This window comes from Bos indicus x Bos taurus, chromosome 9, assembly GCF_003369695.1.
Source record: "Bos indicus x Bos taurus breed Angus x Brahman F1 hybrid chromosome 9, Bos_hybrid_MaternalHap_v2.0, whole genome shotgun sequence".
NCBI lineage: Eukaryota > Metazoa > Chordata > Mammalia > Artiodactyla > Bovidae > Bos > Bos indicus x Bos taurus.
The window spans coordinates 94,956,304-94,983,250 of NC_040084.1; the positions used below are offsets into that span (position 1 = coordinate 94,956,304).

At 53.2% G+C, this 26,947-nt stretch overlaps 1 protein-coding gene across 5 annotated transcripts in view; it reads left to right on the top strand.

Annotated features, from left to right (window-relative positions):
* Window positions 1–26,947, top strand: part of SYNJ2 (synaptojanin 2) — a 111,822-nt gene that overhangs the window by 73,673 nt on the left and 11,202 nt on the right. For all 5 annotated transcript variants that reach the window (XM_027551936.1, XM_027551937.1, XM_027551935.1 and 2 more), the window contains 16 exons: window positions 1,101–1,197; window positions 3,580–3,752; window positions 4,117–4,198; window positions 4,818–4,967; window positions 5,073–5,238; window positions 8,703–8,894; window positions 10,267–10,351; window positions 11,237–11,377; window positions 13,028–13,220; window positions 16,250–16,408; window positions 19,409–19,565; window positions 20,709–20,826; window positions 22,329–22,547; window positions 22,633–22,711; window positions 23,926–24,094; window positions 24,552–24,725. In XM_027551936.1, the coding sequence (XP_027407737.1) occupies window positions 1,101–1,197; window positions 3,580–3,752; window positions 4,117–4,198; window positions 4,818–4,967; window positions 5,073–5,238; window positions 8,703–8,894; window positions 10,267–10,351; window positions 11,237–11,377; window positions 13,028–13,220; window positions 16,250–16,408; window positions 19,409–19,565; window positions 20,709–20,826; window positions 22,329–22,547; window positions 22,633–22,711; window positions 23,926–24,094; window positions 24,552–24,725 (2,354 nt within the window). The remainder of the gene's footprint in view (window positions 1–1,100; window positions 1,198–3,579; window positions 3,753–4,116; window positions 4,199–4,817; window positions 4,968–5,072; window positions 5,239–8,702; window positions 8,895–10,266; window positions 10,352–11,236; window positions 11,378–13,027; window positions 13,221–16,249; window positions 16,409–19,408; window positions 19,566–20,708; window positions 20,827–22,328; window positions 22,548–22,632; window positions 22,712–23,925; window positions 24,095–24,551; window positions 24,726–26,947) is intronic.

Here is a 26,947-nt window from a genome sequence, read left to right on the forward strand (position 1 = left end):
AATCACTGCAGATGGTGACTGCAGCCGTGAAATTAAAAGGCGCTTACTCCTTGGAAGGAAAGTTATGACCAACCTAGATAGCATATTCAAAAGCAGAGACATTACTTTGCCAACAAAGGTCCGTCTAGTCAAGGCTATAGTTTTTCCTGTGGTCATGTATAGATGTGAGAGTTGGACTGTGAAGAAAGCTGAGCGCTGAAGAATTGATGCTTTTGAACTGTGGTGCTGGAGAAGACTCTTGGGAGTCCCTTGGACTGCAAGGAGATCCAACCAGTCCATCCTAAAGGAGATCAGCCCTGGGTGTTCATTGGAAGGACTGATGCTAAAACTGAAACTCCAATACTTTGCCCACCTCATGGGAAGAGTTGACTCATTTGAAAAGACCCTGATGCTGGGAGGGATTGGGGGCAGGAGGAGAAGGGGACGACAGAGGATGAGATGGCTGGATGGCATCACCGACTCGATGGACATGAGTTTGGGTAAACTCCGGGAGTTGGTGATGGACAGAGAGGCCTGGCGTGCTTCGATTCATGGGGTCTCAAAGAGTCGGACACGACTGAGCAACTGAACTGAACATTATTAAAATTATAGTTACTTTTCAATAGCTGGTGGTAAGAATATTGGAGTCTCCCCCTACTATTTCAATATATGTGTAATAATCTCTGATATGCAAAGAATTTTCCTAAAGATGGAAATTTTCTTATAACCTTCTTGCTGAGGTTAAACATCATGAAATGCAGTACTTAGATGAAAAGACTGGGCCCCGAGGTTGATGGCTCCCCTACTGGTTTTTCTAGATTTGAGAAACTACCAGGTGAACTAGGTTAACTTTGGAGTTATGCACATTGCGTTTATGAGGCTCTGTTCATGAGAGGCAGGTTAGCAGTTCTGGATTTACGGGGGGACTGTATAGAAGTCCAGCGTATCCTTGTCTGACGCCACGCGTGTTCGGAAGTCTGATCTGCTGTTCCTGTCGGCCGCTGCCTTTCCTGGGGCCAGCTCACCCTAGACCGCTAGTGCCCAGCTGGTGCCCTCGAGGGCGGGGTCGTCAGTGTGTGTCCTAGGGGCAGGGCATCACAGACTGCCCCGCTCTGTTGCAGGCATATGGTGCTTCTGAAGGAGCAGTATGGGAAGCAGGTGGTCGTGAACCTGCTGGGCAGCAGAGGCGGAGAGGAGGTGCTCAACAGAGCCTTTAAGGTAACTGGCTCCCTGCCCTGGGACGAGGCCAAGAGAAGGGGAGGGGGGCCTGCTCTGGGTGGGCTTCCCTGGGGACTGGAGACAGTGGCCTGCTCGCCCCATCTTTGAAGAGACTTTTTTCCATCAGAGCTTCAGCATTAAGTGATCTGGGCTCCTGATGAATGAAGTTTACTTTTCGTGAAGCCGTGTTTGGGTGAATTTGCTCAGAATGAGAACAGAGCGTCTCCTAGCTCCAGCTGCCTTTTCTCCCCACTGGGTCATTGAGGACTCAGCATGGCCAGGCCTTTCCCCACCTCTCTTGGACAAACATACACACGTGTGCATGCATACATGCACGCATACATGTATGTTTGGGCTCCACCCCATGCATCCCTGACCCCTCAGGGGGCTGGGGTCCCCTGCTCACTCGTCGGGCGGGCCCAGCCACTAGTCCACACCTCCTGGCAAGTCCACACGAACACCCGCAGGACACTTGTACCTAAGTAGCTCTTCAGAGCCCCTGCTGGGTTTAACGCGAGCAGCCTAACATAATTTCCTCCTGTGAACTTGGAGCCTTCGAGTCGTCATCCAGCCTTGTTTGGGCTGCCCCCCACCCCGCCCTGCCCGAAGCTGCTCACTGTCCCCAGCTCTCTGTGGACTCCCCTTGGCTTTTGGCACATATTCCCCGCCCTGGGAAGATGCAGCGAGAAGCCCTGGATGGGGAGGGGGGCCGTGAGCAAAAGGCTCCACCCACCTCCAAGCATCTCTCCCGATTCCCAGTGCCCCCATGCGCATTCAGTCTTCTCTGGACCGAGTGGGCTATGGGCCTACACAGTCCTTTCAGCCCGTGTCCCCTGCTGGATGGGAAAGGAAAAAACCCTGTGGTTGTTCAGAGCTCAGGGAAGCCCCTTATGGAGAGTGTGAGCTTCCCGTCACTTCACAGGAAGTGTGTCCCCCGTGGTCCTGGCCCCTGGCCAGTGGAAGCTGAATCCACGGGGTGCGTGTTTCCCGCTGTTTGGGGAAGCCCCGTGCTTGCAGCAGACTTTCTGGTGGCCAGTTTCACTTGGCCAGACCTGCTTTTCCTGTTTGGTTTGTTGCTATGGGCAACAAGCTTGACAAGTATCTCCCCTCCCATCCATCTTGGCAGCAGTGTTGGCAGCTTATTTTAAGAAAAAAGAAGGGGGGGAAACCCTCAAGAACCTTCTCCCCTTTGTGCCTCGATTTTGGGGAGAAGGTGTTCTTAGCTGCCCCAGCAGCTGGTGGACCCCCGGGCCAGAATGGCAGACAGCCGACCTGGGGCCCAATGCAGGAGGCCAGGCTTCTGGGCAGGGAGGGGGTGAGAGGCAGACACTACCTGGAGAGCCTGGGTCATGGTCCCCACTGGAGTCGCATCAAAGAAGTTCCCTCAGCCCGTCGGCTCCACCACACTGAGGTCCACGCACTGGCAGCTGGCCTGTGACCCATGGCTCTCAGGCCACAGGGGACCGGGCACTTCTGCAGCTCATGAAGCCGCCAAGCGTGCCTGCTTTGGGTCAGCTGACGACCTCAGAACGAGACCTTCTTAATGTCGGTGCTTGTGTGTTGATTTGCATCTAGCCCGTGGGGGTCAGGCACTCAGAGTCGTAGGGACTAGACCGCCCGAAGCCTTTCTAGCCCTTTAAGTCACTAGACTCTGGCTGGGCACATGGTGGACAAGCCTGACCTGAAGCCACACTCTGGGATGGCAGCGCGTCATCCTTGGCCCCCAGGGCTGCCTGGTGAGAGTGCTGGGGTAGCCGGTGTAGAGGGCAGACCTCTGCCCAGCACCCACCTGCGTGCTTCTCCATCTCGGCCCTGCCTTCAGTCTGGCTCACCTGCTGGATCTAAGCCCCGGGAGGCCCTGAGCCCCCATCTCCCCAGGGTTTCACTGGGCTGGACCTCCCCCACCCGCAGGTCCTCCTGGAGGACCCTCCTGGAGGCTTGGCTTGTAGGGATGGGACTGGTTACCAGGGCAACGGGAGCTGGATTATGAGCTCCGCAACCTGCTTCACTGCCCCGGGTCCTGGGACACTGAGCACTGCGGGGCCTGCAGAACAGAGCCGTCCTTCCCCGCAGGCGCCCTCTGGAGAGCCCTGTGGGAGGTGATGTCCCTGCTGGGCCTGGGGCTGCCCCGAGGAGCCACGGGGCAGAGTCACAGAGCCACAGTCTGGCTGTCTTCCGCCCGAGGCGGACCTCCGGCCCTTCTGCAGGCGAGACGCGCTTTGTGGTTTCGTCCCCAGGGTCGTGTTCTGTGCTGCCCCTTTCCGGATCAGGGCTGGTAAACCGCCTGGTCCACCGTAACCCTTCAGGCCAAGCCCCTGGGCCCTGCTGAGTGATGCGGTTAAGCGGCCAGATGCCCCGCCACCCTCTCCCATCCCCTTTCAGAAGCTGCTCTGGGCTTCCTGCCACGCCGGCGACACGCCTATGATCAACTTTGACTTCCATCAGTTTGCCAAAGGTGGGAAGCTCGAGAAATTGGAGAACCTCCTGCGGCCCCACTTGAAGCTGCACTGGGATGACTTTGACGTGTTCACCAGGGGCGAGAATGTAAGTCCACGGTGAGTCTCACTCATGTCCTGTCCTCCTGCCGGATGGATGGGCTGGCCAAGAGGCAGGCGACTCCTGGGAACGCACCCCCAAGCCTCGCTGCTCCTGCTTTAGCCGGTGGGCAGACCTGTGACATGTCCTATTGGGGAAACCTCCACTGGGGTTTCCGTGGGAAAGACAGAGCCAGACAGGCAGCTTAGGATCCGCTCGTCTGCATCGTGCTGGTGACTCTGGGCTGCAGGGGTGGGCTCTAGGTGGCGGTGGGCTACCAGGCAGGAGGTGAGGGGTTCTCTCTTGATGAGTTTCCTTGGGGGCCTGCAATCCCACAGGCTTCTTCCAACACAGCTTGTAACTTGTATGCATTGGTTTCCTAAGTTTTCAGAAAGGCACTTTGCGGATGAACTGTCTAGACTGCCTGGACCGAACCAACGCAGTGCAAAGCTTCATCGCCCTCGAGGTCTGTCTCTCGGCCATCTATATCCTGTCCTGGGCTGCTGGGGGGATGGGCTGGGCTCAGCACCCTCGTGGGCTCTTGTGGTCACCGTGGGGAGGGGACAGCCATGTGCCCGGCATCTAGAGAGGGGTCTCGCTGAGGGTCACGTGACCGGTGGCCCCTCACCAGTGAGGGGTGGTGGTGGGCCTCACACACTCTTTGGAAGGACCCCAGATGTGGCGGTCCACGGCCACCACCTGGAGGAAAGACAGGCTGTAGTGGTTGTTGTGGACGAGGGTGGAGTAAGGCTGCCTGAGGTGAGGCTGGGTTTGCAGCCTGCTGCCCGGGTGACCTCCCCTGGCTCCCTGCTGGGAGGAGGCGTGGGGTCAGTGCTGCCCGCCATCCAGCCTTGGCTGTCCTGCTTGCTGGGGGTGTCAGGGGAGGGCTGGGTGGTGTAGATGAAGTCCAGTGGGCCATGGCGGGAAGCCCCATCCTCCGATGCGAGGGGGCCCTGTCCTCTGAGGGCGCAGAGTCAGCCCCATAATCACTGAGTAGGAGCTCTTGGGGAGTGGCGCCTGGTGGTGTACCCTGGGCAGCTTCCGAGGGGCACGTCGGTGACCGCTGGTCCCTCTGGCTTTCCCAGGTCCTCCATCTGCAGCTCGAGAGCCTCGGGCTGAACTCAAGGCCCATCGCTGACCGCTTCGTGGAGTCCTTCAAGGCCATGTGGTCTCTGAATGGGCACAGCCTGAGCAAGATGTTCACGGGCAGCCGGGCCCTGGAGGGGAAGGCCAAGGTAGGGCCATGCCTCCGGGGGCGGCGGGCGGGCAGACAGGCGGGGGCCCAAGCAGGCCCCTCTCACGGCTGTCTGTCTGTCTGTCCGTTGTCCGGCCTACGGCAGGTGGGCAAGCTGAAGGACGGGGCCCGGTCCGTGTCTCGCACGATCCAGTCCAACTTCTTCGACGGGGTGAAGCAGGAGGCCATCAAGCTGCTGCTGGTTGGAGACGTCTACAGCGAGGAGTCTGCGGACAAGGGGAGGATGCTGTTGGACAACCCGGCCCTGCTGGGTGAGGGGCTCCCACTTGCCTGGAGCTGGGTCGGGGGGGCGTCCAGTTGCCCTGCCATCCAGAGGACATGCGATGGGTCCAGCTAGCCTGCCCACCCTCACATAATCTTAGATGGCAGGTGGCAGGCAGCCCCTGAGCGAGCTTCTGTGCTCAGAACCTGACCCTTGACTCTAGCTTGACCCGTCTCACGGTGTGACCAGCTGATCTAAACAACCAGCTGCCTTGTCTTGTGTGAGATGCTCAGCCAGGTGCAGCTGCAAGTGGAGGCTGAGGAGAGGCTCAGGAGAACACAGTCATTGCCCTCACAAGTCCTGGAGATGCCGCGTGAGGCCACGTAGAGAACCCCAGGGTGGTCAGGAGGCAGAAGGGCGCTTAAGCCATGGTTATTATTGGGGTTTTCATAGCGAAGGCTGGGTGGGGTAGACAGTGTGGCACGGGCTGGCTGGAGTAACTCTGGAGCTTTGGGCTACAGCCGTGGGCTCTAGGTGGATGGTTGCTCAGCTGTGTCTGACTCTGCAGCCCCATGGACTGCAGCACACCAGGCTTCCCTGTCCTTTACTATCTCCCAGAGTTTGCTCAAACTCATGTCCATTGAGTTGGTGATGCCATCCAACCACCTCATCCTCTGTTGCCCCCTTCTCCTCCTACCCTCAGTCTTTCCCAGCATCAGGGTCTTTTCCAATGTGTTGGCTCTTTGCATCAGGTGGCCTAAGTATTGGAGCTTCAGCTTCAGCATCAGTCCTTCCAGTGAATATTCAGGGTGGATTTCCTTTAGGGTGGACTGGTTTGATCTCCTTGTTGGGAGGACGTCGACTCCAGGGAGTGGGGGCTGGAAAGAGGAGGCGCAGCTCTGGACTGGTTGTGTGCGCAGAACAGGTTCTGGCTGACTCTGAGACCGGGCTTAACCCCAGGAAGAGCAGTCCCTCCCCACCCCGAAGGTCGAACTCCACAATATACAGAAGATAAAATTGTTTACACGAAACCAGCTGTCACTCTGGTTTCCGGGAGCCTGTTCTTCTGGACTCACGGAAGCATTCACGCTCCTCCTCTGTTACTTTGGACCGTTTTCCAAACCGAGAGGCTGGGAGAGATAAAGTGGGCTCCCCAGGAGCTGATGTCTTTGAATGTTAACTTACTCCAGGAATCTTTCTCAGCTAGAAAGGGTTCTTGGTCCCATTGCCACATGTTATTTATAGGCATTCTCCCCTGAGGGTAATCTCCTGTTTCTGTTATGACCCGGGACCCTAGAAATCCTGCAGTAGGTAGGCTGCCTTCCACTCTTAGGGACAGGACTGTCATGGTTCCCTCAACAGCTAGAGGTTTCTTTTCTTTTTTTTGAAATTAGTTATACTTGACATGTTAGCTTCAGGTGTATAACATAATGATTTGCTATTTGATGTTGCAGAATCAGTTCAGTTCAGTTCAGTCGCTCAGTCGTGTCCAACTCTTTGCAACCCCATGAATCGCAGCACGCCAGGCCTCCCTGTCCATCACCAGCTCTTGGAGTTTACCCAAACCCACGTCCATCCAGTTGGTGATGCCATCCCACCATCTCATTCTCTGTCGTCCCCTTCTATGCCCTAACCAGCATCAGGGTCTTTTCAAATGAGTCAGCTCTTCGCATCAGGTGGCCAAAGTATTAGAGTTTCAGCTTCAACATCAGTCCTTCCAATGAACACCCTGGACTGATTTCCTTTAGGATGGACTGGTTGGATCTCCTTGGAGTCCAAGGGACTCTCAAGAGTCTTCTCCAACACCACAGTTCAAAAGCATCAATTCTTCGGCACTCAGCTTTCTTTATAGTCCAACTCTCACATCCATATATGACTACTGGAAAAACCATAGCCTTGACTAGACAGATCTTTGTGGACAAAGTAATGTCTCTGTATTTTAATATGCTGTCTAGGGTGGTCATCACCACAATAATTCTAGTTTACATCCATCACCACACATAGTTACAAAAGGTTGTTTTTTCTTGTGACGAATGTGTAATGCGACGCTGTTAGCTACAGTCATCATTCTGTATGTCACACCCCCAGGCTGCTTCTTTCATAGCTAGAAGTTTGTACCTTTTGGCCACCTTCATCCACTGCCCCTCACCTCCACCCTAGCCTCTGGCAACTGTTCTCTGCATCTGTGACTTCATTTTTTCTTAAGGTTTGTATATGGGGATGTGTTGAAGATTCCGCATAAAAGTGCATTGGGGGCTTCTTTGGGAAATTTTTAATGGCATCTTACCTCCTAGGGCTTCCCTGGTTGCACAGACATAAAGAATCTGCTTGCTATGGAGGAGACCCGGGTTTGATCCCTGGGTTAAGAAGATCCTCTGGAGAAGGGCATGGCAACCCACTCCAGTATTCTTGCCTGGAGAATCCCATGGACAGAGCAGCCCAGCAGGCTCGAAAAGAGTTGAACACAACTGAACGACGAACAGTTTCACTCTCCCCTAGAGCAGGGGTCCCCAGCCTCCAGGATCTAACGCCTGATGATATGAGGTGGAGCTGATCTAACAGTAATAGAAATAAAGTGGACAATAAATGTAACGCACTTGAGTCATCCTGAAACCACCCCACCCCACCCTCGCCCTGGTCCATGGAAAAACTATCTTCCACGAAAACCAGTCCCTGATGCCAAAAAGGTTGGGGACCACTTCCCTAGAGCCGGTAAACATTATAGGTTCGTGGAAAAGAAGGGGAAACCTAGCAGTTTTCCTTATAAAGGTGTATAACTCTTATCTTAGAAATTTTTGGAGTTTTTGAAAAATTGGTTTGCCCATGCTGCAAATGGCTTCACACCCCTTTTCTGCTTTTATTCCTCCATTGCTGCGGAAATTCCCGTTTGGCTTCTGATAGGCAGGGTGATGTTTGTGTCAACCCTGGAGACGAGGCCACCTCAGGACAAGTGGAAAGAAGCTCTGAGTGGCACAGTGCGTCTCATTTCATAGCAGAGTGTATGTGATGGAGATTTGGCTTAAGTGCCCAGTTTAAAAAATGGAATATATTTTGGCCATCTAGAGGACGGACCTGGTTCAGAGTAATGATTTTTTAAAGGCTTGAGTCTGGGGGTACCACAAACCGTTGCTGGTGCTTGGACTGGAAGATGGAGAATGCAAAGTGGGTGTCAGAGCCGAAGTTCCATGCGGGAAGTTGCAGGGTGCCTGTTGATGAACTTCCGTGGGATCGTGGCGTGACCGTGGAGGATGGGTGTCCCTGTGACCTGACGTCAGAGCCCGTGTGGCTGTGCTGGGGGAAGGGTGTGGAGGGGACGTTGTAGCAGAAGGGCCACAAGGAGGTGCTCTGCTCGTGGTGGGCTTTAGCCTCATCCTCATAAGGCCCGGCCACTGGTTCCTGTGGATGGCCTCGGCGTCCCTCTCTGGCAGCAGCCCTGGCTGGGTTTCTGGGGGTGTGGGGGAAATGCATGAGTTTTGGGGTGAGACAGACACGCCCTTTCTGTGTCCCCGATAGTGACTCCCAAGATCCTGAGAGCCATGTCGGAGCGCCAGTCAGAGTTCACAAATTTCAAGCCGGTGTGCGTGGCTGTGGGCACTTGGAACGTGAACGGTGGGAAGCAGTTCAGGAGTAACCTGCTGGGCACGGCCGAGCTGGCCGACTGGCTGCTGGACGCGCCCTCGCTGTGCCGAGTCACCGGACCCCCGGGTGAGTGCGGCCGGGTCAGGGTGATGGGTGTAGAGCCCCCTCGCCGCGGGCCTCGCCCACAGGTGGGAAGTTGGGTGTTTGGCCTTCTCGCTCCTTAGAACGTTCAGCAAACGCTGTGGTCTGACTTTGCAGAAGATGTCTGGCAAATTACTTATGTGGCACCTTTTCTTTTCCAAGTGTTTGGAAGGGTTACCCAAGCGGTGAATCTCCATTTTCTCTTCACACATAGATTTTGCACTTTTTCAGTTTTGATGACTAGAACCCTCAGGCTGTAAGAAGTGAGTGAGATGCCAGACCCGGCCCATGCCTTGACCCAGAACACACACCCCTGCCTTTTCTCAGACCCCTCTTATTGACACATGTTTGCTTCAGCAGTCATGAAGAAGTTGTGTCCCCTTTTAAGAATAAAATAATTGCGAGGTTGGACACCTCACCTTTTATCCTATGTCATGCAAAATAATATTTAATGGCCTCAGAGGTCAATATCCAAACACGTGCTTTTTCTCTGAGAATCAGCCGTTTATTTAGGCCTTTGGTTTTTCTCCTGCTCATCTGGGTTCCAGTTCCCTGCCTGCTGTGTGCAGTGCTGGGGGGCGTGTGGGGGGCTGCACTCATGTGCCTTGATGACGATCAGAGCCCAGAGCCCCGTTTCCACTGTCTGTGCCCTGTCTGCGTGGGGCAGGGGGCAGGGTACCGCAAGGACACGGCTCGGAGTCACGGGGATGGCTTAGGGCTCGTCGAGAGGGATGTGGCCGGTGGCTACAGGGCTTCTGTTCACCAAAGGCCCCTCGTTCGAGGGAAGATAGAGCTGAACAAATTGCTGATGAGAAGCCCCTCTGCTTGCTCTGCTGTCTGTAAACCAGCATTTCTGGGGCAGACTTCATCAGAGCGGGTCCATCCCCTGACCCTCAGGACACCAGAGCCCTGGGAGAAGACCACAGTCGGACATTAACCCAGAGGGGCTGGTCCAGGGCTGTGAGAGTACTGAGGGCCACGCAGGTTTGAGCCAGTGCCCCCCACCTCCCGGGAGCTTAGGGCCTAGCAGGTTGGGGTGGGGCAGGTTGGGCCTGGGGCAGGTCTGCTGGCATGGAAGTTATGAGTCCAGGCACTTTGCACGTGTCCTCTGACTTCATGACCACCCTTCAGGGTGACCATTAAAGTGTCCCTTTTGAAAAGCAAGCCACAGAGAGGTCAGTGATGCTCCTGGGATGCAGGCAGGGAGGGGCCGTGTGCACAGTGGGAGCTGGAGGGAGGTGGGCGTGTGCTTGCCTGTGGCCAGGAGGGCTTGCCCAGGCCGCGGGGCTCTGGCCCTCGAGTTGGCCGCACCGGCCCTGGTAGGTCTGACTTCCTCCGTCTTCTGCTTGTTCCGCAGATGATGGCGGCAGCCCAGCTGACATATTTGCCGTGGGGTTCGAAGAGATGGTGGAGCTGAGTGCGGGGAACATCGTCAACGCCAGGTGGGCGGCCGGGCCTGGGGTGTGGGATCCCGAGCTGGGGTGGCCACTAACCTGCGACCCTTGGTGCTGCCCGAGTTCCTTAAGTCCTCCCAGACGTGCTCCTCCCTGTTCCTCTCTCTGCTGATTGAGGGGCCAGAAGGAAGGGTGGGGGAGGCTCTGTGCTCCCGGAGCTGCCTGGCCTGGAGGGTTGAGTCACCAGCTGCCTGTGGTGTGTTTGAGCCCCGAGGGTGTGGGCTGGGTTGGAGGGGGGCTGACTCACGTTTCCTGGGGAAAGATGAGAGAGGGAGAGGTGTAAAAAACCCGTACAAAGGAAGGAAAACCACTGGACGAACATTTGGTGTGAACTCAGCTGGACTCTTTCTTTCCTAGTCCGTTGTAAAGTACTTTCTGAACGAATAATAAAGCCTGGTTCTATGGCAGTCTAATGGTAAAGAACCCACCTGCCAATGCATGAGACCTAAGAAACTGTGATTTGATCCTCGGTCCAGGAAGATTCCCCTGGAGGAGGAAATGGCAACCCACTCCAGTATATTCTTGCGTGGAGAATCCCACAGACGGAGGAGTCCGGCGGGCTACATATAGTCCATGGGGTCACAAAGAGTCGGACAAGACTGAAGTGACTTAGCGCGCACACGTGGAGGTCTTATGAGTAAGGCCCTGAGCTGGGTGGCCGGTGGCAGGGGTAGAGGTGATGTGCGGAACACAGCCAGAAACATGCAGATAGTACGCTGTAAGGACTGAGGCTCAGAGGGCCCTGATGCAGGTGTGCAACCGATATGATGTCAGTTTGGTAAAAAAGAACCAGCTCAGGGCTGGAGGAGTCTCCAGGTGGGAGAGCCTGCGTCCAGCTAACTGTGAACAGCATCGCTGCTTTCTCTCCTCCAGTACCACCAACAGGAAGATGTGGGGTGAACAGCTCCAGAAGGCCATCTCGCGCTCTCATCGGTACATCCTTTTGACTTCGGCACAGCTGGTGGGCGTCTGTCTTTACATCTTTGTGCGTCCGCACCACATCCCCTTCATCAGGTAAGAGCATTTCGTTTACAGACATCTGGGGGAACCCGGGATTCTTTTATTCCCACTTCCTTTCCCCCGCCCCCCACTTCCTGCAGCAGGAATCAGGACCTGCCATTATTTTAGTCAAGTGTAACACAACCCCCAGGGAAAAACCAGGCTGAATAGAATATTGTCTAGCATTTAAAAAGCCTCGATGGGAACTTCTAGCTCGGGAAGCTGGACCCTTTTTGGAGCAGCGTTTCACCATCGCTGTCAGCCAGGCTCAGTTGGGCGCAGGGAAGGGGTTCCTTGCTGCAGTGTTAGACAGGAAACCTCTGGCCTAGAGCTGGGTAACTCATCAGGAAATGAGTTGTTGTCTCTTTTCAAAAGAATTCTACATTTCAAAAGATGTGTGGGCAGAAACTCTCTACCGCTGTCACCCCGTTACTCAGTCTCCAAAGTGACAGCTTTGTGAATGTCATGAGGGGAAAAGCCTTGGAACAGGATGTCTTTTAGGAAAGGGCGTGTGTGTGTGTGCACGCACAGGCATGCATGTGTGTTTTAAGGTTGGGAGGAACTCCCCTTCTCCCGCAGCTGTCTCATAGCCTTCCCTTGCTCCCTGGTCTCACTCATGTTGTTAGAGTCCCTGCCAGTCTTTCTCTTTGCCGATACCTGGCATTGAGCTGGCCTGACCCCTGAACCCAATAGGGTCATACAGGTTGTGCATCTCCTCAGAGGTCAAGGACCACAGACTGCCCGGGGCAGCACCTGGAGAGCAAAATGCTCTGTGTTCCTAATAATCTCTTCTGTGACCTCTGGGAAACTTTACGGTTCGTGTCCCCAGTGGTTGCTGTAACAGCCTGGCAGTGTCCACAGGGAGTGGGTAAAGGTCGGTTGTGGTTACAGTGAGGCTGCGGTTGGGGTCGGGATCAGAGATGGAACACGGGGAAGGGGTCCATGCCGAGGGGCTCCGGGTTTCCCAGGCGCCCGCTGAGGTCCCGACCCCGATGTCCTTGGCCCCGAGGCCCTCCAGCCTAGGGCTGGGTGAGCGCGCACTCTTGCTGGCAGGTTACCTCATACCTTGTCTGTTGGGCGCCAGTCCCAGGGAGCAGGTGGAGGCTCCGTGGTCCTGTGGACCCGCGCACTCCCTTGCGTGCATTGTAAGTCAGCATCTTAACACCAGCAGGCCAGTGCTTGGTGGCCACCCCCCTCCACCAGTCCAGCACAAATAACTGGATGGCTCCTGTTTCTTAAACGTACGTTGATTATCTGAGGGCCCCTCCTGTAAAAGCTGTGTAGGATACGGTGGCTGCTTCTGCTGTATCTGGGAGACCAGAAGCAGGTGGTAGGGGAGGTGATTCAACTCCAATGTGCTTCGTGGGTGCTTGTGTGAGCAACTTCGGACGGAGCTGGGACCACAGAGAGGATACTCCTGTCTGCCCCAGGGGGCTGCCCCAAGGCGAGGAAGGGAAGGGGTGACGTGGAGTGGACGGTGACGCGGGTCCCCATGTGGCCTGGTCCCCGGCGGTGGGAGCCTCCGAGCGGATGGTGTGGGGGGGTTCTCGGAGCCCCCAGCCCCGAGCTGCCACCAAGTGGCTCGTCTCTGTAGCAGAACAGCGTCTGCTTTTCCTTCGGAGGCACTGGGAAGACCCCCCACCGCGTGTGCACTCTCTGTTCCAGGGACGTGGCGATGGACACAGTGAAGACGGGCATGGGAGGGAAGGCGGGGAACAAGGGCGCCGTGGCCATCCGCTTCCAGTTCCACAGCAGCAGCTTCTGCTTCGTCTGCTGCCACCTGACGGCCGGGCAGTGCCAGGTGAAGGAGCGGAATGAGGACTACAGGGAGATCACCCAGAAGCTGAGCTTCCCCATGGTGAGCAGGGCGGTGGGCGGTGGCTGGGTCCCTGCCCCGGTCAGCCCCGCCCGGTGTTCTGAGCAGCTGCAGGAGGGTGGGGCACACGGCTCTAGGAGCATCCCTGCCCTGGGGACTCAGCTTTCCAGGAGGGGGAAACGAGCCAGGGAAGCTGAGATAGAGGTGAGCGGGCGTCCAGCCCAGGAGTGCTGGGTTCCCCCTGTATCTCCGTACCTTGCTGAACACGCTGATACACCCTGCGTGTTCTTATTCTAAGGCAACTGCGTGGAACTGGGAAGGAGAACCCGTGTGCTCTGTCTTAAGTTGGGAAAGAACGTTTGAATCCAAACCCAGTGTACGATTTGGTTTTCCTGAGACTCACACTCACCTTCTTGTGGTGGCTCAGAAAAGAATACCCGGTTTCGAAACCAGTCCGTTTGGGAGCCCCCGGATCCTGGTCTGGTTTCTTGGTTTCCAGTATCATGCATCATGCCGCCCTCTAGCGGGGGTTCCAAAGTTTTCATTCTGAAGCCATCTCTGCAAATTCAGATTTGAATGTTTTCCTTTCTATGTGGAGATGATGGTCTCGCATACCGTCAGCCCCCTGCAGACACACCTGTTCCCCAGCAGTGAGAGTAGACTTCAGCCGTTCTTGCCATGGATTCTGTCTGAGACACGGCTGGGTCACAGAGCTCTTCTGTGTAAGGCCAGATCCCTTAAAACTGACATCCTGTTCAAGGGCCTGCACTCAAGGCAAGAATTCCTTAGTTTTCATGAAGAAGAGCTTGAAGTTGTTCAACAATTAATCCTTGTTGAAGCTTTTATTTCTTGGAATAAAAATAAAGAAGTGAGTTGGGAAATTTGTCACTGTAGTTTGCCAGATTCAGTTCAGTTCAGTTCAGTTGCTCAGTCGTGTCCGACTCTTTGTGACCCCATAAATCATAGCACACCAGGCCTCCCTGTCCATCACCAACTCCTGGAGTTCACTCAGACTCATGTCCATCGAGTCAGTGATGCCATCCAGCCATCTCATCCTCTTTCGTCCCCTTCTCCTCCTGCCCCCAATCCCTCCCAGCATCAGAGTCTTTTCCAATGAGTCAACTCTTCGCAAGAGGTGGCCAAAGTACTGGAGTTTCAGCTTTAGCATCATTCCTTCCAAAGAAATCCCAGGGCTGATCTCCTTCAGGATGGACTGGTTGGACTCTCCAGAGTCTTCTCCTTGCAGTCCAAGGGACTCTCAAGAGTCTTCTCCAACACCACAGTTCAAAAGCATCAATTCTTCAGTGCTCAGTTTTCTTCACAGTCCAACTCTCACATCCATACATGACCACAGGAAAAACCATACCTTGACTAGACGGACCTTTGTTGGCAAAGTAATGTCTCTGCTTTTGAATATGCTATCTAGGTTGGTCATAACTTTCCTTCCAAGGAGTAAGCGCCTTTTAATTTCATGGCTGCAGTCACCATCTGCAGTGATTTTGGAGCCCCTAAAAATAAAGTCTGACACTGTTTCCACTGTTTCCCCATCTATTTCCCATGAAGTGATGGGACCGGATGCCATGATCCTCGTTTTCTGAATGTTGAGCTTTAAGCCATCTTTTTCACTCTCCACTTTCACTTTCATCAAGAGGCTTTTGAGTTCCTCTTCACTTTCTGCCATAAGGGTGGTGTCATCTGCATATCTGAGGTTATTGATATTTCTCCCGGCAACCTTGATTCTAGCTTGTGCTTCTTCCAGTCCAGCGTTTCTCATGATGTACTCTGCATATAAGTTAAATAAGTATTATGTAGGACTAATATTTTCTTTTCGTGTCTGTGTAACTTGAAAAAAAGTAAAGTCCAACCCTTCTCACTTGACATGTGCTATTTTGAAGTAGCAAACATGGGACACAGTTTCAATAATTAAAGAGTTGATAATAGAGCTCTTTTTCGGTAGAAATATTGAGGGTACCCATATTCTATACCGGTGCTATTCAATAGAGTAGCCACTAGCCACAAGTAGCTATTCAAATGTAAAATAGATAAAATAAAGCCAAAAGCCCTCAGTCACACTGGCTGCATTTCACGTGCGTGGCCCCATGTGGCTGGGCTTTGGACAGCTGAGGTTCAGAGCCTTTCCATCACTACCGAGCATTCTTTTAGGCAGGGCTGCTCCACATGGTTCTCTTATTGGGCTGTGATAATTTCAGTCTTCTGTCCAGAATATTGTGGGCTGAGGGGAGTGGAAGTACCACTCAGTGGTAGTGAACAGAAGCAGGTTTCACGGCATGGCAGATCTGAGTTCATATCTTGCCTATATCATGCACTCGTGGTGTAACCTTCAGCAGAGTTTCTGAACTTTTTTTTTTTTTTTTTTCTTTTAATCTGTTAGAGAATCAAGAGTATGTGCTTCTCAGGGCCACTGTGAAGGCAGGGCACCTCAGAACAGAGCCCAGCATTGTGGGCGGAGGATACTGTGCTGCTATTGTTGTGATTCCCGGGTGGGGAAAGGGGAAGATGTCTGAGATCGACAGGGCTGCCCTGGATGCGGGCACACAGCTGACTGGGCAGGCTGGGGGCAGGGGGACTGATCAAGGCGGGTGATGGAGGATCAAGGATAAAAATGTATGAAACCCACGAGCTTTTACAGAGTTGCATGTCCTGAGCGTTTATACTTATTTTCTTAAGCCTCATTCTCATAACACTGAATATTTGGGCCATTGTTGTTAGGATACAGACATAACGAAGCAGGGGTACAGCCTGGCGGCCGAGATCTGATGGGCAGAGCGAATACTGGCCATCATGCGCCTTGTATTAGGGATGGTGCTTTCCCCAGACCACTCAAAAACACTATTTAAAGTGTAAAAAGTAAGCCACATGCAAGTATATTGGCAGGTTTTTATGGCATTAGTGAAAAATGAGATGCTTTAGCAGACTCTTTTTTTAAAAATAACATTTTAAGAAAAACATATCTGCCTGTCTTCTGTATGGTGAATTTGTTTTTCCCCCTCTCCCACATTTCCTTGCAAGATGGATCAAATCATCAGGATTTCTTTCTTTTTATGACTTAGGGAAGAAACATTTTCTCTCACGATTACGTGTTTTGGTGTGGTGATTTCAACTACCGCATTGATCTCACTTACGAAGAAGTCTTCTATTTTGTTAAACGCCAAGACTGGAAGAAGCTTCTGGAATTTGATCAGCTACAGCTGCAGAAGTCAAGTGGAAAAGTAAGTTGTGCTTTTGAAATAGTTTTTAACACCTGCTCCAGAGTGGAGTGTGCACGAGTGTGTTCTACGTTGCTTCTGTCCTCTCCGACTCTTCGCGACCCCATGGACTGTAGCCCGCCAGGCTCCTCTGTCCATGGGATTCTCCAGGCAGGAATACTGGAGTGGGTTGCCATGCCCTTCTCCAGGGGACCTTCCCCACCCAGGGATCGAACCCGCGTCTCTTCTGTTTCCTGCATTGGCAGACGGGTTCTTTACTACTAGCGCCACCTGGGAGCCCCCAGTGTGGAACAGCATCTACTGAATGCACACGCTCGTGTTTGCAAATTAAGCTTCATGCGTGGATGTAAGTGATTCTGATATGGTAGAAAACGTGCCAGCATAAGAAGCTAGAGACATGTGAGTCTACGTCCACATTCGTGTCCTGTTCCTGCTTTCTCCGGCCACAGTCAACGTCTGTGTCTTCTCGTGGCCAGAGGGGCTGTCGCTGTTTGGAAGGACACTGGCTACACGCAAGCCACCGGAGCAGCTCAGGGTGATAGGAGCCTCTATGCCCCGGCGCCGTGGTTGGAGGGGCAGGAAGCTGTCCCTTCCTCCTCCAGACAAGCTGAACCCTGGTCCAGGGCTTCCCGGGGAGTAAGTTTGAATCCAAGCTGATTCAAACAGCCCCACATCAGCCTCTGCGCACACAGCTGGTGAGGATGGCGGGTTTGATGTACACAGTCCAAACACCCTGTACTCGGGCTGAGGCTTGTAGGAATGGCTGTATGTCAGGCGCACTAAACCAGCAAGTGACATGCTAGACTCTGCTCAAAGCAATTCATTTTGGTGATATCTCTGTTTCTTGTTAGTGAACATGCTAACAAATTCATTTAATACACTGTCTAATACACTTCACACACCGACTTGTACACATAGTTCTCAAGACCATCCTACAGATTAGGTATGATACCCATTTTATAGATAAGAAGACTGAGGCCAAAGTCACATAACATATCCAAGATCACAGAGTCAGTAAACAGAGCCACGATACAGCCCAAGACCGTCAGAGTTCAGCTCAGACTTACCTTGTGCGACCCCATGCAGGTTTTTAGTGCCTCCTCAGGTCACGATGCAAAGGTGATGGCACCCCACTCCAGTACTCTTGCCTGGAAAATCCCATGGACAGAAGAGCCTGGTGGGCTGCAGTCCATGGGGTCGCAAAGAGTCGGACATGACTGAGCGACTTCCCTTTCACTTTTCACTTTCATGCATTGGAGATGGAAATGGCAACCCACTCCAGTGTTCTTGCCTGGAGAATCCCAGGGACGGGGGAGCCTGGTGGGCTGCTGTCTGTGGGGTCGCACAGAGTTGGACACGACTGAAGAGACTTAGCAGCAGCAGCAGGTCACAACGTAACAGGGAAGATTCAGCTATAGGATCTGTCTTCAGTTCAAGGTCACACTGGCGGGCCTCCACACCTCGACACCTGTTTACTTCCTAGCAGGACAGACTGAGGGGAAGGGAAGCACAGCTAGTTCCATTCACCTGGTGAAAGCACAGCGGGTTGTGTGGCGCAGGCAGGGAGGGCAAGACCCCTTCTGAAGCGAGATCCGGTCATTCCTACGGGCTTTCTGTCGTCCCCCTCGGGGACGTGGGTCGCTGGGGATGGCCAGAGGGCAAAGGGACCTTTACAGGCCTTTCTGTTAAGGGTCCTTCTTCCTTCCTCCTGCCAGTGTCCTCCACACCCTTCCACTTGAACACCGAGTGAGTGTCTGTTCCCCGGCTGCCCACAGCATCAGGGCTGGACCAGGGTTAAGTGAAGACGGAGGGGAACTGGGCTTCCGTTCTGAGCCGCTCCCTACCTATGTTGACTAAAAAGATGTGCAACATGAGAGTTGTGAATTGTTTTATTTGGGGCAAAATGAGGACTGCAGCCCGGGAGACAGCACATCAGAGAGCTCTGAGAGAGTGCTCCAAGGCGGCAGTGGGGAAAATTAAACATACAAGATTTTGGTGAAGGAGGAGTTCAGTGCAATCAAGCACTCACTTTACAAAAGGTTTTCTGCTAGTCACGAAGGGATTTAGTGATTTCTCGATATGAAGGGATGCAAAGATTGGGATCAGGAAATCAGTTCCTGAAAATATCTATCAAAGACCAGTCCCACTGGGTTCCCTGGAGCACTGAGTGCCTCATTCTCCACCCTGAACTCCCTCAGTTCAGTTCAGTCGCTCAGTTGTGTCTAGCTCTTTGCAACCCCATGGACTACAGCACGCCAGGCCTCCCTGTCCATCACCAACTCCCAGAGCTTGCTCAAACTCATGTCCATTGAGTTGGTGATGCCATCCATCCAGCCATCTCATCCCCTTCTCCTCCTGCCCTCTTTCCCAGCATCAGGGTCTTTTCCAGTGAGTCAGTTCTTCGCATGAGGTGGCCAAAGTACTGGAGTTTCAGCTTCAGCATCAGTTCTTCCAGTGAATATTCAGGGTGGATTTCCTTCAAGATGGACTGGTTGGATCTCCTTGCAGTCCAAGGGACTCTCAAGAGTCTTCTCCCTGAACTCCCTCAGGGGGTATTGAAGGTCAGCAGCTGCAACAGCACAGAGCTCAAACTGCAGACGCAGATGGGAAGTGTCCTTGGCGAGTGCCCATTTGCAGTTGATAGCCAGTTGGTTTAGTTAACAGATAGGGATCAAGGCCTTGCCGGGGCTGGGCTGGACAGTCCTCTCGCATGGAAGCGGCCTCCTTGCCTGTGTCTGTCGCTGTCCCCCATGTGATCGATCTGGTGCTAAGGCGGGTGGGAGGCCCAGTGGTGTGTCCTTCGGCAGAACAAAGAGATGATCGTCACTTTTTTTGCTGATTAAAAGGCGTTCAGATGTCCCGTATTCGACATGCCTGCCACTATGATGTAGGTTCTGTTCCTGTCGGGAACAAAAAGAACTGCTTTGGGACATGCCCTCTGGTGTGTGTAACAGACGTGACCTAGGGGAACTGAGATGGTCCTGTGACTTCTCCTCCCGATAGATATTTAAAGACTTTCACGAGGGCACCATTGACTTTGGACCCACCTACAAGTACGACGTGGGCTCCGCTGCCTACGACACCAGTGACAAGTGCCGCACCCCCGCCTGGACGGACAGGGTCCTGTGGTGGAGAAAGAGGCACCCTTCCGACAGAACAGGTGGGTGACACGTGTGCAGCGTCAGACGCGGAGGGGGCGGTGACCCGTGTGCCACGGGAAATCGCGTTTCCTAGTCCAGTGCTCTTCGCTCTTTAAAGAACAAGGCTCCTGTTAACCCAGGACTACAGGAAACTCATTCCCGATGTTACCCCTAGGCTTTGGGAGTGGTGCTTTGGGGGAGCCCCCCTCTGGCCTCTTTCTAGAGACTGCAGCCTATGAGTGTGCGGGCTCCCGGATCTCTGCATCTGTGCCTCGTGGCTCTCTGCCCACACCACCCCACCCTGCTGCCTTTTGTTCACAGCGGGGACCAGGGGAGAGGCCCTGGGTCCTCCTCTCGGGCACCTCTGCCTCTCACACTCGTGCCCTTTCTCTAGCCCGTTTTGTTCAGCCCAGCTCTTGCCTGCTGAAAGCCCCAACTCCAGATCACACATGAGCAAGACACAGGAAAGATAACTTTCATCCATTAGTCGTTGATTGTGTTTTGAACGATTATTGAAGCCCAGCAAGAAATGCAGTTTGTTAAAAAATTCGAACACCTATAAACTGATACATAAACAATTAAACTGTCCTGGTGAGATGGATGCTGAGATTGTAAAGCCCAGAAATCTCACCTGCAGATTGAGAAGATGCGTTTTTGTCCAGATCTGTTTGTGGACATCTGCGCAAGAAGCTTCTAGTCCTTAGTCTCTGCCTCTCCTACTGTACAAAGAGCTGCGGGCATCCTGTTTACCGTGGGCCCGGGGCAGGATGCCTGCAGCAGTGACTGCTGTGTTCTCACCCACTCCGCCTGCTCAGGACGAGTGTTTTTTGTTTTTTTGGCTGCACCTCGAGGCACATGGGATCTTGGTTTCCAGCCAGGGATAGAACCCACACCCCCTGCATTGGAAGCGCGGAGTCTTAACCGTGGGACTGCTAAGGAAGTCCTGGGGGAGGGGTTTTTACCCCAGGCCCCAAAGCCGCCTTGACACAGTTTCAAGTCCAAGGGGTTAGAGCCACTGAGTCTGAGATAGGAGGTGGGCCGTGACATGGACCCCCGCTCTGTAATCAGTGTTTGTTCGTGTTGATAAAATTTTGTCTTGTATGCATACGATTATGTCTTGTATGTCTTTGTGTGCATCTCCTGATTGGAATCTCCATGCGCAGCTGGAGAACTCAACCTTCTAGACAGCGATCTGGATGCTGGCACCCAACTCAGACACACCTGGTCTCCCGGTGCTCTCAAGTATTACGGCCGGGCAGAGCTGCAAGCGTCTGACCACAGGTAAGGTCCTGGCCGCCGTCGGCATGTCTGCTGCTGGGGAAGGCGGGGTCGGGTGTTCCCTGCAGAGAACAGACCTGCCCATCCGAATGCGTGTGTGTGCATGTGTGACATGAGGTAAAGCAAAGAACGTGTGACAAGTAGCTGTGTGCTTGCCACCAAGAATTAATCAGTGTTAGCCTTTTGTCATCACTCCACATCAAAAGTGACTTCATTTATGAAAATTGCCAAGATACAGCCTGTATGATGTTTTGTGTCATTTAAGTTTTGATAAATTATGTCATTGTGCAACTTGCCTTTTTGTTACTTAAATATTTTTGAGATAGTGATATTGCTGTTAGAGATCTGATTCTCATTTGCAACCACTGTCCCGTATTCCGCTAAATATACCCATTGAATTTACCCACTCACCTACTGATGAATATTTTCCTAATATTTTATTATTAAAAACACCACAGAGTTTATAGTATTAGATTCAGGATTTTTTTGGTTTTTTTATTGATGTATAGTTGATTTATGTTGTATTTCTGCTACACAGCAAAGTGACTCAGTAATACATACATATACACTCTTTCTTATGTTCTTTTCCATTATGGTTTATCCCAGGATATTAGATATAGTTTCACTTATCCACTTAATATGGCAGATGTCTTCAATAAGATGATGTCATCTGCCTAATAGAGGATTTTATAAATTTTTTGTAGAGTAAACCCATCCCTATGTAAAAATTACAAGATTTGCCTTATTTGCTGCTGATCTGTTTTCAGTAAATGTCAGGTAGATTCCTACAACGTTGTTCTTAGCGCATAGCATACGGTCATGTGGCTGTGTCGTAACCCCTTCCCTCTCCTGGGACAGTTAGAGGTTATTCCTTTGTCCCTCCCATCAACAGTGCTGCAGAGATCAACCTTGCTTATAAATCTTTGTCTGACTCTGGTCGTTTCCTCAGAACAAAATTCTAGAACTGAATTTGTTGGTCAAAAGATAATCACTTTTGAGGTTCTTAACACAAACCTCCAAATAGCGTGCCCTGCAAAACGCTTGAACCCCCCCAGCCCAGGGAGAATCCCCGCTTTTCCACATCCTCAGTGGTCCTGGGTGTGGTAGTTGCTCTGTCGTGTCCAACTCTTTGCGACCCGATGGACTGTAGCCTGCCAGGCTCCTCTCTGTCCATGGGATTCATTCTCTAGGCAAGAATGCTGGGGTGGGTTGCCATTTTCTTCAGCAGTCCTGGGATTACATGCAAAGAACCTTTGCTGATGGCTGCTATGGATTTTCTCTCAAATCATCTTTAGACAGAAAAGCCAAGATAACGCCAAGGTTAGGGAAAGACGGATGGAAACTCCAGGACTGGAGAGCTCGGTTCCAGGCCCGAGGGGTTGCCACACGCTTGGGCTGCGTTGTCAGTGTTTCCTGTTGACAGCAGAGTCTGGATGGCGGTTGGGCTGGGGGACGGTCTTGCCCTGGGCTAACGGTACCCTCTCTTCCTTCCGTGTCTAACGCAGACCCGTGCTGGCCATCGTGGAGGTGGAAGTGCAAGAAGTCGACGTGGGGGCTCGGGACAGGGTGTTCCAGGAAGTGTCCTCTTTCCAGGGCCCCCCGGATGCCACCGTCGTCGTCAACCTGCAGTCGCCAAGCTCAGAAGAGAAGGACGAGTTTCCTGAGGACGTGCGCCTGGAGCTCATGCAGACCCTGGGGAATTACGGGACAATCGTGCTTGTCAGGTGGAGACACGCTCGGGCTGAGCTGGGTGCTCATCACTGGACAACATGAACCCGGGGCTGACCTGGCAAATCTCCTCTCTTCCAGGATCAACCAAGGGCAGATGCTCGTGACTTTTGCCGACAGTCACTCGGCACTCAGTGTGCTAGATGTGGACGGAATGAAGGTGAGGCATGCTTGATCACCCGTGGGGCATGCTTGTCCCCTCCGGCTTCTTGTGGCTGGTTTCTGTGAATGTAGACGCCCACAGGAGGGCAGGAGCTGGGTCTCTCTTTATCACATCTTTTTATTGGCTGTGCTGGGTCTCAGGTGCTGCATGGGCTTTTCCCTAGTTGTAGCGTGCAAGATTCTATTCCCTCGTTGAGGTGTGTGGGCTTCTCACTACAGTGGCTCCTCTAGCTGTGGGGCACAGGCTTTGGGGCACACGAGACGCCCTCACTGTGGCTCCCAGCCTCTGGAGCACAGGCTTGGGTTGTGACGCATGGGCTTGGCTGCTGTGTGCCATGTGGAACTGAGACTAGAGATCGGACCTGTGTCTCGTGCATTGGCAGGTGGATTCTTTACCACTGAGCCACCAGGGAAGCCCCACATCTTTTTTTTTTTTTTTTTACATAAAAATTTTTTTTAATTTATTTTTTGGCCATGCCACAAGACATGTGGGGTCTTAGTTCTCTGACTAGGGATCAAACCCATGCCCCCTGCATTGGAAGCCTAGAGTCTTAACCACCAGACTGCCAGAGAGATACCCTCATTACCACCTCTGCTTCTGGTATCTGCCCTCCAGCCCCGGCTCCTTGCAGGACTGGGGAGAAACAGCAAGTTTTGGAGCACCGTGCCCCCTGCGTGACTGGGGCTCCCTGCGCTCACCCCCCACCCCGACAAGAATATTGGGGTCGTGCTCTCTTCATGGGCTTCCCTTGTGGCTCAGCTGAGAAGAATCTGCCTGCAGTGTGGGAGACTTGGGTTCGATCCCTGGGTTGAGAAGATTCCCCTGGAGAAGGGAAAGGCTACCCACCCCAGTATTTTGGCCTGGAGAATTCCATGGACTGCATAGTCCATGGGGTCGTGAAGAGTCGGACATGACTGAGAGGCTTTTTCACTTTTCTGTCTCCATGGTTTGGGACATGCAGCTCATGGTGGTTTCCATTTTGACGAATAATGTGCTGGTTGTAAATTCACACCAGATGAAAAGCTTGGGATGACAGTTCGACTTCTATTCAGACCAAATGTGAGCTGTGCCGGGCCTGCCCGAGGTCTAGACCCTCTGGGAAAAAAGTGAAGGTGGGCCTGGCTCCCGATGCATGCCTTCGAGTGAGAAGCACTTTGGGGTCAGAGGGTCTGAGGTCAGCGATCATTCTCGGGTGGCCACTCTGTCCTCAGGTGAAGGGCCGAGCCGTGAAGATCAGACCAAAGACCAAGGACTGGTTGAAAGGTTTGCAAGAGGAGATCATCCGAAAGCGGGACAGCGTGGCCTCCATGTCCCCCACGGCCAACTCCTGTCTCCTGGAGGAGAACTGCGACTTCACGAGTCTGGACTATGAGTCGGAAGGTGAGTCACCCCCCAGGACTTCCTGCTCTGTGTGGCAAGGCTGGCAGACGAGACCTTCTCCCAGCACGAGAGCCTCAAGAGCCCTTCTGAGACCCCCGCCTCGGGAAGGTTCCAGAGACCCCTTGAAGTGCAGGCTCACTCTCCAGGCCAGAATTGGGGGGCATTCATGCTGACGGGTGCTACCTGCAGTGCTAAGACTGGAGGCGTCTGAAGGTTCACTGAAGACAGTGGTTTTGTGGATGTCAGGGCTGTGGGCTTGGTCCTGGGTCTCAGACATCCGTGGAATTGGGGTCCCAGCCTTGCTGCCATGTGGGTGCCTGGGGCTGCTGGTGGCTGTGCCTCGGGGGACCTCGGGGGTCCTGACACGAGCCACGGGCCTCGATGTTGAAACACACCCATCGATGAATGACTTGGTGCTTTCCCCCTAATTGTTCGCTGTGACACTTCCTTCCCCAAGGGGATATTCTTGACGACGACGAAGACTATCTGGCGGATGAGCTGAGTCAGCCTGTGGTCTCAGACAGTGATCCAGGGGGAGACGAGGTCTCTGATGCCCCCGGCTCCACCTCCACGGCACCTCCCGGCAGGTCACCGGCACTCGCCAAGAAGAAGCAGCGTCCAACCTACAAAGGTAGCGTGGACCTTCCTTTTCTGACTCGCCTCTGGTGCAGCGTTCACTCTCAGCAGCTGGGCGTCAGGTAAAGCCACATCCAGTGTGCTCGGCCCATGAACAGAGGGGCAAAATGAGTCACAGCAAGAGGTGGACACTGGGCTCTGGGAAGACAGTTGCCACTACACTGATTTCCTCTAGTGATTTCATTTTTCCCCAACAACTGGGACCCCTCTAACACGCCAGATTCATGACCATTCAGTTCAGTTCTGTCGCTCAGTCATGTCCGATTCTGCGACCGCATGGACTGCAGCACACCAGGCCTCCCTGTCCATCACCATCTCCCAGAGTTGCCCAAACTCATGTCCATCAAGTTGGTGGTGCCATCCAACCATCTCATCCTCTGTCATCCCCTTCTCCTCCTGCCTTCAATCTTTCCCAGCATCGGGGTCTTTTCCAATGAGTCAGTTACTTTCCTCTATTTAAATTGGCATGGCTCTGAACTGGTTTTACATTTGTGATATTCCCCCCTCCCCCCGCAAGACTTTTCTGATTCAGTCCCATAAGACACATACTCACTATCAATGTCCTGAGTTGTTGGTGTCTTTCTATATTTGTGTAACATTATATTGTTATACAGTAATTTTACGTCTTAGCATCATTATGTCATTTTAGACTCGAGAGGGACTGAAAGTCACTGGGATCGAACTGCCGGTCCCTAGATGATTAGAGTGGTTCACATTCTGCATCAAACTCTTCAGCTCCGTTTCAGCCACAGCCACCAGTGCCTTCCAGCTGTTGGACATTGTATCTCCTTGTTGGTGGCGAGCAGGTGCAGGAGCTTAGCTGTGTGTCAGGACCCTTTGTGCTGCGGCTGAGGACAAAGAACGGGTGACAGTTAGATACTTCCCAGGAGGCACAGAGACCACCCCCAAGCCCCTTTGACTGTTTTTGGTCCCAAAGCCAGTCAGTAGCCTGGCTGCGTTGAACTGTCAGGAGCTTAATAGACTGCTGAGGCCTGATCATTTGCCACATTATAGAGATGTGGGCCTGGCAGGTGTGGCTGGGACCCTGGAAACCTGGCGACTCATGGAGCTCCCAGGTGACTCGGATGCACATCCAGGTGTGAGTTCAGTTCAGTTCAGTCGCTTAGTCATGTCCGACTCTTTGCGACCCCATGAACCACAGCACGCCAGGCCTCCCTGTCCATCACCAACTCCCAGAGTCTACCCAAACCCATGGTGTGAGACTGCTGCCCAATTCAAAGGCAACAGCCTTCTTTAGCGAATCAAGGTGCTTCTATATGCTGCACATCCAGAGGGCTCCTGCCCTGGAGCGGAAGTGGCTGAAGGGATGTGTCCTTGAGTCAGGAAATGGTCTTCTTCTCCAGGGTGGCTATCATTCAGGCATCCTTTGGAGGCAGAGCAAGTGTGTGCCTTTTGAATGAAGAACTTAATAAAGCAGCTTGGGGTTCTGACATGTGGGCAGACTCGCCTCCTGGTGGACCTCAAGGGAACATCTCCTTGATGCTTTAAGGCCCTCAGTCCAGTTGCTCAGTCATGCCTGACTCTGCGACCCCATGGGCTGCAGCACGCCAGGTTTCCCTGTCCTTCACTCTCTCCTGGAGTTTGCTCAAACTCATGTGCCTTGAATCAGTGATGCCATCCAACCATCTCATCCTCTGTCGTGCCCTTCTCCTGCCTTCTTCGATCTTTCCCAGCATCAGGGTCTTTTCTAGTGGGTTGGAAAAGGGCCCTCAGGAACTCCCTTTAGAAGGAGACATCCTGCCTCTCCCATCAGAGCTCACAAGATGCACCTCGCTTTTAGATTTGAGGGATGGGAGGATGAGCCGCGATGAAATGAATCGGTGTGTGCTGTGGTGTGGAAGAGAAGACCTAAAACTGTCCTGAATTTAAATGTAATAAGTGAAAAAAGTCACTCAGTCGTGTCCAAGTCTTTGCGACCCCATGGGAACAGTCCATGGAATTCTCCAGGCCAGGATACTGGAGTGGGTAGCTTTTCCGTTCTCCAGGGGATCTTCCCAAACCAAGGATCGAACCCAGGTCTCCCGCCTTGCAGGCAGATTCTTTACCAGCTGAGCCACAAGGGAAGCCCCAAATGTAACAAATGTACATTAATAAAACAGAAGCAGTCCCCTCCCCATACCCCTGGTGAGTCAGGATGGTGAACGCTCGGGCAGTCGCTGGCGTGGGCTGTGGGATTTGGGGCTTGAGTGAGCAGGG